At 35.3% G+C, this 11,528-nt stretch overlaps 1 protein-coding gene across 22 annotated transcripts in view; it reads right to left on the reverse strand.

The window, feature by feature from the left end:
- LOC117170201 (plasma membrane calcium-transporting ATPase 3) overlaps window positions 1–11,528 on the reverse strand; it is a 1,035,667-nt gene that overhangs the window by 507,348 nt on the left and 516,791 nt on the right. For all 22 annotated transcript variants that reach the window (XR_004466737.1, XR_004466741.1, XR_004466738.1 and 19 more), the window contains 2 exons: window positions 9,593–9,969; window positions 9,012–9,493 (listed from right to left, as the gene is read on the reverse strand). Coding sequence is in view for 17 of the 22 variants with exons in the window: in XM_033356800.1 (XP_033212691.1) it covers window positions 9,012–9,493; window positions 9,593–9,969 (859 nt within the window). In the remaining 5 variants the exon portion in view is untranslated. The remainder of the gene's footprint in view (window positions 1–9,011; window positions 9,494–9,592; window positions 9,970–11,528) is intronic.

Below are 11,528 nucleotides of genomic sequence, written 5' to 3' on the forward strand. Positions count from 1 at the left end.
ATATAAGAAAATAAAAACTTAAAATCTTCTTTTCCCCAAAACTTAACCCGAGTTAAATTGGTTTTGCAACCAACGCTTCATATGCAATAAAAATTATGCCCCACCCCCAAGAAGTCTAAAAAAAAATTTCCTGATCTCTTTAGTAGCTACTCGTTGAAAAAAAGGGATAAAATTGACAAGTATCCCACCACGCATCAATCCCCCCAAACCCATGTCTCTATAGAGAGGGGGGGGGGGGTATGCATATGAAATGATTCCATCAGCTGATTCCTACGAAAATATGGTTTTGCCGTAATAGCACCATCATTTGTGCGTCTAAAAGCTTGAAGCTTAGTCTGAGGAAGTTGTCAAAGACGCTCAAAAACCGTAAAACTAATCATTTTTTAACGCTTGAAACATCACTAAAACGTTTTTTTTCGAAACAAAAAATTACAGTTCGTTTCTTTGATTCAAGCTGAAAAAATGTCAAGTGTGAAACATTCAACTTTTTCAAAAATGTGTACATAGGACTCAATCTAAAAAAACATGGTTTTTGGCCTTTTTCAACAAATTCTAAATTGTGCACTTTTAAAAATAATTTGTTATTATTATTTAGCAGGAATCTATGGCAGCACGAGAAGATGGGATATAAGGATCCCACTTAATCAAAATGCTACTGTCTTTTAGGCGGAGGTCCAGGCCGTCCTGCGCTGTGCTGAAACATTAATAGAAGAAAATGCTGCTAGCAGGTAGATTACAATCTGCTCGGACAGCCAAGCGACATTAGCTGCAGCAAGGAAACCAGACATAAGATCAACTGGTATGGAAATACAAAATAGCATTAAACCAACTTTCAGAAAAAAGTAGCTCTCATAGGGGTCCCTGGTCACACAGGAATCAAGGGAAACGAAAAGGCGGAGCAATTGGTGAAATGCGGCGCAGCAAGGAAATACCTGGGTTTTCTCAAGAAAGGCATAGGAACAGTGGTTGAGATGCTAACTGGGCACAATCACTTGAACTATCATATGCACAAAATGAGGTATAATCCCTAGACAGAGTGCGGGAAATGCCACAAGGATGATGAAACATCTCTGCATATATTATGCCAGTGCCCGGCATTAGCTAGACGCAGGCAGCAAACACTTGGGGCCCATTTTATGGAACCTGAGGAAATTATAACGCGAACAGTGATTGTCGAGGTTGTAGCAAAATAGGTTTTATAGCTTGAGTGCCAGGGGATTCCTGCATGTTTTTCAAAACTAACTATGCTGGCATTAAAAAAAGGTCGAAAGGGAACTTGTTTGAAATGTCCCGGTTTTGCCTAGTCTCAAGAAATTTACATCTCTAAAGTAAAAATGTTTAAAATGTGTCATTTTATTATTTGTTCATGAAGTTTGATATTGCACTATCTATAACATTGCCTATACGAACAGAATAACCTTTTCTAACCACATTAGATATATTTTAGTTAAGCAAGGTCGATAGGGGTACATGTGGTACGAAATTACAAAGTTACACTTTCATTCATTATATCTCATATAATTAAGAAGATTCTTGTTTAAAATATTACCAACATTATTTTTAGATTTTCTACGTTTAATAGAATCCTTCTTTAATCAACAAAAACTTGCAAAAATAAATCTTTTTATTTTATCTAGTAGAGTCTTGACGATTTGAGACTTTTTGTCATTACAGATAAGAGTGATACATGTAGAAAAAAAAATCCAAATTTTATATTATTTTAGTTTCGCAACTATGAATGAAAAAGCCATTGATTCTCATGATGTATGTATTCTTTGAATATACTTTAATACATACAAATATTAACAAAAACAAAATAAAAAAAAATTGAAATTGGAATAAAGGTTCAGTGATATTGAAAAACGTACCTAGTTTAAATCACATATATAATATCTAAATTGGTTTAGTAAATAAACGTTTGTGTCATGTACATAAAAATGTTATTTACCCATTATTATTATTATTATTATTATTATTATTATTATTATTATGTACCTACATTTTTGTTCCAAAAATGAGGTTTACTACCTACTCCAACTAACTTTAAACTGTTGATAGATTTTCGTACTTTACAATGAAAAAGAAAAACGAAAAGTATCACACTCACCCCTTAGTCTGATATTTATCTGCACGGTCATAAATTCGACTTAGAAATAAAAAAAATGTGAAATTTTTGAGTTCCGAATTGTTTTCTAAACTTATATCATTTTCTATAAAAATAATTGATTAAAGCAATAACTAATGACATCCACATTTTTCTACAAATAATAAGATATATAATTCTTAAATTGAAATAAAAAAGTTAATAACTAATTTCTTTCTCATTCCAAATGTTCTCTTTATCACACTAACCCCTCTCGACCCTAGGTCAAATATGCTAGTCGATAGAAAATGAAAATTATAACCATGAATAATCAACGAAAATACCAATTACGATTCTTGTCAGATTCTTCTATAGCCCAATTTTTTCTGTTTCAGTTCCTGAAATATAATATTATGCCTAAACCTATGTTAAAGAACATGCACTGAAGCCCCTTCATCAGAATGTGTGATCGATTCTAAATTTTGAGGCCGCACGATTTTATATTTTTGTATAGATTTTTGCATATGTGTAGTACATAATCATATCTAGAAGCACACAGAGCCGCTTCTTAATCAAATTTTTATGTTTTGTTTAATAAATAAAAATAATTAAAAATAGCAGTGATGCTCACTGTTAACTGTCTTTGCATTTCGGGGCGTCCCTATGGACCCTTATCTAACGCCATTCGGAAGATTTCCCCTAAGAGAGTCGAATTAGCCGGAACGAATGGCCCTTGCATTGTTGCGAGATTACGGCCGGTTAGAAAAACTAATATTATGAAATCATGGATTAATTTAATTGCAATTAGCAGATTTAATTTATGTATATAATTACAAGACAATGAAATAAAGATTCATGAAAATGGGGTTGATGGACAAAAATCGAAAGTCGACTTTTCACAGGTCTAAATTTAGACCTTTGCTCACATTTTTGACATTTAGATCTTCTGACCACATTGATCACTCTGCAAAGTGTGGAGAATAAGTACTTACAATGAATATATTTCCATGATGCTTTATCTGTATCTCTATGATGAGAAGGTGAATAGTTTAAAAAATGCCCGATGTTCGACCAGGGAAAAAGATGCTGAGTTAAAAATATGTAAGCGATATAAAACATGTGTTTCGGTCAGATTTTATTGCTAGCGATCCTTTGCATTTCTTTCGCTCTATTCCTTACAGCTTTATTGCTATTAGTCCTCGCATGGAAATCATAAAAATTAGAAAAAAACCATACTGCTAACTTTGAGTTCATTTTCACTCCTTAATATTTTCATTCAGTTGCCTTCTTCAGTCTAAGAGGTATATTGTATATTTATTCACTTTAAAATCATATACCGTGCATTTTTCATCCACTCAGAATTTTTTTTCTTCAATTACATAAACCGTGTTTGTAGCATAATTTTCTTTTCCAATAGCTCAAAACTTTATTAATATTACTTACTGATTTAAAATCCATAATTTATTTGTAAAGAGTGAAATCCGATAATTAATTTACACTTCACTCTGAAAGACTATTTTATGATATGACAATGAATTTCTTTGATTCTATAATGATGATTCATTATAAAAAGTGTATTTATTCATTTAATAATTTCGAAAAAGTGCGCCATATACAGCCAATAAGAATGCTGTTGCGAAGCATGTCTTTCCGGCCGTAATGTAATAACAAAGAAAGGGTAATTCGCTCCTTAAATTCGACTCGGTTCGGGGTGTCTGCCGTTTGGCACATGACAATAGTCAAAAGGCACGCCGAAAAACTGCAGAGACGGCTGATACTACACGCCGCTTCTACTGTTCTTTATTTCTGATTATTAACCTAAATATAAACCTTTGATCAAAGAACCGGCTCTGTGTGCTTCTAGATATAATAATTTAGATGCAAGTATACAAAAAATTAGACCAAAATATGCAACCATGCGACCTTAAAAATCGAAACCCATTACACATGTTGATAAAGGGCCTTAATTCTGCCTCAGCACTTCGTTGACACTCAGGGATGCTTTACAGGCTACTAACCAGTAAAAGCTTAGCACTTCCAAGAGCACCGACTATCAGAATGTGTAGTCCCAGTATATTCGGCACTTCTTATTTTCGTCAGTTGACTTATATTCCTAGAAGCGTTTGGAGGAGCGGTATTAGGGTTAGTGCCGTAAGTGAGACAGATTTAGTAATAAAGCATTCTTACAAGGGTGAAGGCCTGAGAATCGAAATTCAAATCATGGTCGCATGGAAGAAAGCAAATGTTAGCTCAAACGACATCGACTGCTGTACTTTCTTGATACAAATGTTTGGTATGCCCACTTCTTCATGTTTTCTGATCGTCTTTAGAACTTAGTTGTAAATGCGGTTTAAAACGATCTAACAAACAAAGCAGCGTACAATGGGTCGGCAAACAGCAGAGATCACTCTAGAGTCCGGTGTGTTGAAAATAATTTGGATAGAAGCACAACGTTGAACCAGCGAAAAGCTCAGATCGACTCGACGAATCGACACAAGGACGATTTGACGAACTACTACAATGTCAGCATTATCCCAGTTCCTGGAATCATTATGGCGGTTACGCATAGTCTGTAGTGCCAGAAACTCCCAGAGCTATAGTATATCTCGCAACATTCTTTGCGAAATCAAGCTGCCTACCTTTCCAAAACCGGATCTGAGCCCTGGACCATCAGCTGTTCATTGTATGGTGCGGCGAGAGCTTTGACTCAGAAGGAGCTTGCATCAAATGAAAACACGAACGAGGTGGAGACTTTTTGAAAGGGGTTTACAAAATCCGATCACGTTACTAAATACATCTGGTGAAAGAAGTATACTTCTAAACACCAATATCCAGCCTGAATCTTGACCTTATATTTGAAGTCGGAGACGCCCATTCTACAGTGGCTGATGTTAGGACGCACTGTACTCCTACCGAAGAAAAGCGACTTGTCCAACCCAGAACACGCTGCAAAAGAGAATCACAGCTACCCTAAAAGAAACGATTTTTCATAGAATTGGACCTGTGTGGAGAGATATGTACGAACAACATGTTTCTAAAAAGAGTATAGCAGAACGCTGAGAGAACCTGCTAATTGAACGGTGCGTCTGCAAAGACGCTGCTATCCATTAGTGCTGCCTGTAGATTGTCTGGATTGACTACTCTAAAGCTAACGATTCAGCTCTCATTGACTTTTCATCTGTCTATTGAAAAGATCAAAGATTCATCCAAACATATTGAAGCCCATAGAGAGATATTTACCAGCTTGGAAAACTAGATTCACTATCTTATCAGGAAATTTTCAAGTGACAACAGTGACACGTTCCAAATAAGCGTAGTTCAGGGGATACCACAGCAGATAGAAGCGTCTCCTTCGACAGATTTGGATTTCCAATCCGTCGGTGTTAAACAAGGTATGTATGTGAGTAACATGCTTACCGTCCCCATTCTATTCTACTCGCTTGCGTCAGTTCTACGGGCGAAGCACGAGCTCATGATCCTCGACATTGTCACAAATAAGATCATGCATAGACAAAAGAGCTTGCACATTAATTCGTCCGTACCGCGATTGTAGATCCTACGCCGTCAAGGCAGTAGTGGACTTCTAAATCTCTCATTTCTATACAACTGAATTATTATCGGTACACCTTAAATAAGCAATAATGGAAGATATTCTATCCAATAAACTGTCAGAAAAAACGAAAGGATTATCAAATTAGCTTTCCTTTACAAAGCCGCCGAAAAGTTGGTCGAGACCCTTGGACTGAATCTTAACATTGGAAGTAAAAAAAGTTCATTACTCCATCTAGATTCTTTTCCATCTAAAAATCCAGATCAAAAAGCCGAAGTCATCTACTTCCTCGAACAACGCCTCAACAAAACAACAAAAAAACAACAAAAAATGCACAAAAACTTTTACAGAAATGTAGAACATCGAACCTTGTGGAAAGAGCTAACGTTTGCTTTCCTCACATCATCCAGACCTAATTCAGGTACAGAGGGTTTCATTTTCACATACCAGGAAAGCGTCGTTTCTAACTTAGTATACCGTAGCCGCATTTTACGCCAAGAAGATCCCAGCGATAGATGGAGAGCATGTTATAAGTACGCGAGCCAACCCTGCCGAACTCTTCGAGACATATAATTTATTAAACGAGAAGTGCCAAATTTTCTGGAACTACAATGGAACTACAAACTAACAGCCAAGGAGAAAAAAAGGAGAAGGAAAACGAGGGGAAGGCAGCTGCAGCGAGCGTACCCAGAATATTCGATTAAAATAATTGACGCAGAATAATTGAGCGAAAAGGGTTTAAAGGAGTTTATGAAAAGGTTGAGAAGATACTTCGACAAAAAAGTTTAGAGTTAAATATGGACAAGTCGAAGGTTATGGTATTTAGGGAAAGAGGTGGGAGAGATAAGGGAGGAGAGTGGAAGTGGAATGAAAAGTATTTACAGGAAGTGAAAGAGTTTGTGTAACTGGGCTTCAAGTTTCGGAGGAATGAGGAAGTAGATGGGCATATACAAGAGAGTGAGAAGGGCAAATTGAATGATGAGGCCGGTGTGGGAGCTGGGAAGAGGTTGTTCGCAGAGGATTTTCTAAGGAGAATAAAATTGTTCGATTCGCTAGTGATAAGTGTCTCATTTACAGATTGGAGGTGTGGGGGTGGAAGTTAAGTGAGGATGTAAATAGAATACAGGAGAAGTATGTAAAGTGGACACTGGGGTTGACAAGGAATACGCCGAACGATATTGTCAGAAGGGAGACAGGAAGAATGATTGTAGGGGTTATAACGGGGAGTCGAGCGTGTAAATATGAGGAGAAAGTTTTAGAACAGGGGTAAGTAAGATGATTAGGAAGTTTTGGGGGAGAAGGAGAACAGACGTAGGGATGGGTAGATAGTTAGAAAGGGAAAGAGATTTTAGAACAAATTCATTGTAGATGGATGAAGTAAGAAGGATGCACGAGGAAGGAACGAAGGTATATGAGACAGTTAAAAAGAATGGTATGGAGAGAGAGAAGGCAAAAGGGGAGAAGGGGAGAAGTGAATAAGAGAGTCAAGGTTTAACGGGAAATATGTGTGGATTATGCCAAAGGAGAGAGCACAATATTTGTGTGAGAAAAGAAGGTAAGGAAGTCAGGAACTTATAGCGAGGATGAGATGCGGATGCATGGAGGATTATGATAGGTTCTGGCTTTCTAGAAAAAAAGAGGTTATGTGAATTGTGCGGGAAGGGAGATGCCAAAGTGGAGCACTGGTTGGAGGAGTGTGAAGAGGTAGAAAGGAGTGGGATAAGCATGGAGGTATTGTTGCGTGAAAAAGGGGACAAAAGGGCAGTAGCATGGCTGAAGGGGGTATTGAGTAAGATGGAGAAGAAGAGATGAAAGGAGGAAGCGGAATGGAGAAGAAAAGATTGTAAATAGGAGAGGAAGAAGGTGTCAGAAAATTGTAAATATTGTAAATAGTCGATAAGTATTAGGTATTGGGCGCGGAGGCAGGGGCTGGCAATGCGAGGCAAAACGAGGAAGGCTAGGTTATAAAAGCGAGCGACTTAAAGATAATGCATGAATGGATGTTAATTTTTAAGAAGTAGTTGTAAGAAAATTCTGTAAAAAAATGTGAGTATACGCAAGTCAATTTTTTAAGGCTACCAGGCTGAAAAATGAACGTTTATCTACCTATCTAGTTATTTAGATTTTTCATTTTTGCTTTTTCTCCGGGGAAAAGTTACATCTCTACAATTTTACTTGGGTGATCTTTATTAAAATTTAAACTATCATTGTTTCTTATAATATTAACTTATGATTTTTAAATTAATATCTTTAAGAAAACTCAATCAAATAGAATTTTTAGAGAATTCTTCAAAGAAGAAAATGAGTACTTGATCATTAACATTAAAGACAAACGATAACTTTTTCCTAAAGAGAAAGCAAAACCTAAGCTCTAAATAACTACTGTTTAATAAACAATTTTAACCTGAATGTTATAAGTTTTTTCCCTGTTATCGAGTTTTTTTCCCTGATCAACAAACTCGGTAAGATACGAAATATCAATAACATCTTTAGCAGAATGATAGTTTTTTGTTTTTTAATTAATCTAGTGAAAAAAATAAAAATTCCAACGGGAAAATCCAGAAAATTAATTTATAAACATTTACATCAATAAAAAATAAAATAAAAAAGCGCAGTCAGCGTGTATCGGACATGCTGCCATTAGGGCAAATAACAACTGCCGGAGTCACCGGCCAAAAGGAATTTTCAAAAAATCGAACATGAAAATTGAGACTCGAATTTCTTTTAATATATGTATTAGGATGTACTAAAAACAGTGAAGCTTCGAATTGCACGGCACGAACTACATTTTTAATGATTAACTACAAATTTGTTCATCGCTCGAAGTTCAGTACCCGAACAATTCTCGATTACCTGAAACAGCAACAGTGTGTCACCCGCGCTATTTCATAAATTTCCCGAACTAAATATTTATTAATATATTTCAGATTATAGACACTTATTCTTAAATCAATGAATCTTTTATAACAAGTATCAAACTAAAATCCAAATTTTAAGTGTGTTTAGAAGTTTCGCAAATCTCATGATTTTTATCAATTTTCAACAAAAAGAGGTGTTTTTAATGGTCTCATCTGTAAATAAAATGTAAACGTAGGAGTTTATTACCCCCAAAAAGAATCTGACACTAAGGTATGTATGAAATTCGAAACTTCGCTGTGCCTGTCCCCATATTGTCTCTAAAAAAATGTCGTGTATCTGTCTTCAAATAAGCATTTCTTTCAATTTTACTTTAACACAACATATTTCAGATTAAGGCCAATATATCACATTACCATGGTGTATTAGTAAGCTACCCTGATATTAAATGAATTTTGTAAAAAATTCTAGCGTTTTTCAAATTATGATTAAAGGCAGATTTTGAATGTAAATTTTGTGTACTTCTTCATGATGATTTCGGAAGCGCCTTTGGTGAAAAGCCTGTAGCCACCACCTTCTCTGGGAACAACAGTAGACATGCTCTTCCTAACGCTGTTGAAAGTATACACTCGTGTGAAAGTTTCTTCGGGGTTATCGTCTCGCACTGTTTGATAACTTTTGCCCAGGGCCAATACAAACCCCAATAAGGCACATTCGGTTTTATTGCCGACTTGCATCGCCAATTCACTAGGTTCTTGTGAGGGCATAATTCTGGAAGTATATGCCGAATTAATCGAGATAGCTTGGATTAACAAATTGCCAACATGGTTCGGAATATCAGCGAAGCTAGATGTTTTGCTCATTTTCTCGCATATGTAAGACTGAACAACAGTCATTCTATTGGTCGTCAACGTTCCAGTTTTGTCAGAGCAAATTGCGGTTGCATTACCCATAGTCTCACAAGCATCCAGATGTCGCACCAAGTTATTATCCTTCATCATTTTCTGTAAAAGACAGTTAAATAATGAATATATTTTTTCACATTATTTTTAAAGTCCATGTTGAAATTGTTTTAATTAAATAGGAGTAATTGTAAATATTACCTTGACTGAATACGCAAGAGACAGAGTAACAGCAAGAGGAAGACCTTCAGGTACAGCAACGACGAGCACTGTTACACCGATGATCAGATGCCTTACCAGATCATTAGCGTAAGTATTTTTCCACTCCTTCTTTTCAATAACAAAATTTTTAACACAAAATTGAATGACTAGAATTACAACTGTGAGTACTGCTATTGTTGAACCGGCGTAACCAATTTGAATAGCTAGTTTTGTAAGTTTGGCTTGGAGAACACTTTTTTCTTTCTTGTTGGACTCTTCTGAGGAAGCTGGGGCTGCAACTTGATGATTTTCTCCATCTTCATGTTTTCCAGTATTACCTCCATGACTGTTTCCAGTGATTTCTCCAGCTTCATCCCCTTTTTTAATAATATAATTAATTAATTGTTTATATATACACACTTCTTATAATTATATAACATTTAGATATAATGTAGGATGCTCAAATCGAGCAATCCAGAGCAAAATTTAATATTTTTCTTTAATTTTGTCTAAAAACTCAAGCTAAAGTAAACACGACAATTAAAAAATAGCGCACTGCATGATTAACACAAATTAAACAGCAAAAGAATTATTAATGAAAACTATTTTTCTCCAAATTTGTCATATACTTCCAATGAGAATAATCTAGTGTGGCTAACTAGCCTATATTTTATTATCACAGACCTGCATTTTTCAAATTGGTTTCTGCCGCCTGAGTAAAAAAGAGTGGTTTCCGGTTGCTTGCTTATTGCAAATTATTAAATTTAAATTTTTCATCACATTAAACTTTAAAAAAAATTGGGTTGAAATCCCTTCAGACCCCTCTTTTTTCTACTTCTGAAAATTCATATCACATCAACCTGACGATTTTTCGGAAATGATTGGAATTAAGTGAACAGTATTCAGTAATAAATAGTTCCCCAAAAAACGAAAAAACGTTCAAAAGAATCCCGAAATAATTGGATACGCCAAGAATTAAATACGGTATGTGGAACTTTCCGGATTCATGACTGTTTTGGTAGGTAGAAATTACATCAGATGTCTGCGACAGGTCTGAATCATTACCTCCAATTCGCCGACAATTCCTTAACGTACATAACCTGTTTTAAGGTTTAAATTTTGGGCAAAAAATAACAAAATTGTTTCCTCCTACAGGAAGCTTGGTCAGAATGCTAATTTTTGAACATCATTTTTTGTCATAGGGCAGATGTCGGCCCGCTTTTAATAGCTTCGAGTTTAATAGTATTAGCTGTGTTAACAATTTAATGTACTGTATTTTAAAGTGTTAGGACTACCCTATATTTTCTAGACGGACCACCGTTATCACTACCCTATCTTGATGAAATTGGACAGCGTTCTTTGTAGGATAAATCTAAAACAATAGGCGCTAGATTAATACAATTTTTAGGGATTATAGTCTAAAATAATGCCCATTGTTGATTGAGTTTAAGGGGGGAGATGCATTTAGAAAGGGTAAAATCAATCAATTTTAATTAATTTTTTTAAGTTGATAAAGTAACTAGATCATTTATTAATTTTAACATCTTCTTCTTACATTGTTAAATTGTAAAAAAAAACATGTGATTTTTTTTTACAAAATGGCGACCCTGTAAAATACTTCTTCAAGCGTCTGCTTCGAGGCATCGAAAACTGTTGCAGCTGTCAAAATTTTTCCTATTATCTGATATAAAAAAGGTTGTTTTTTTCGATTACTTATGTGTTAAAGGGAAGGATAAACCTATAAAATAATAAAAAAGTTGAAAATTAAAATTTATATCGGCTGTTTAATTGACGGTCCAAATTTTCGACCATTTTTTCAACAGTTTAGACCCCAAGAAAATTATTTAATAACCCGATATCTTTAAACTTTTAGGTTCACGTAATAAACGCAGTAAACGTAGTAACGAAGTAATCAGCCTTCCCAGAATTTTTGAGA

This window comes from Belonocnema kinseyi, chromosome 3 (genome assembly GCF_010883055.1).
Source record: "Belonocnema kinseyi isolate 2016_QV_RU_SX_M_011 chromosome 3, B_treatae_v1, whole genome shotgun sequence".
NCBI classification, from domain to species: Eukaryota; Metazoa; Arthropoda; class Insecta; order Hymenoptera; family Cynipidae; genus Belonocnema; species Belonocnema kinseyi.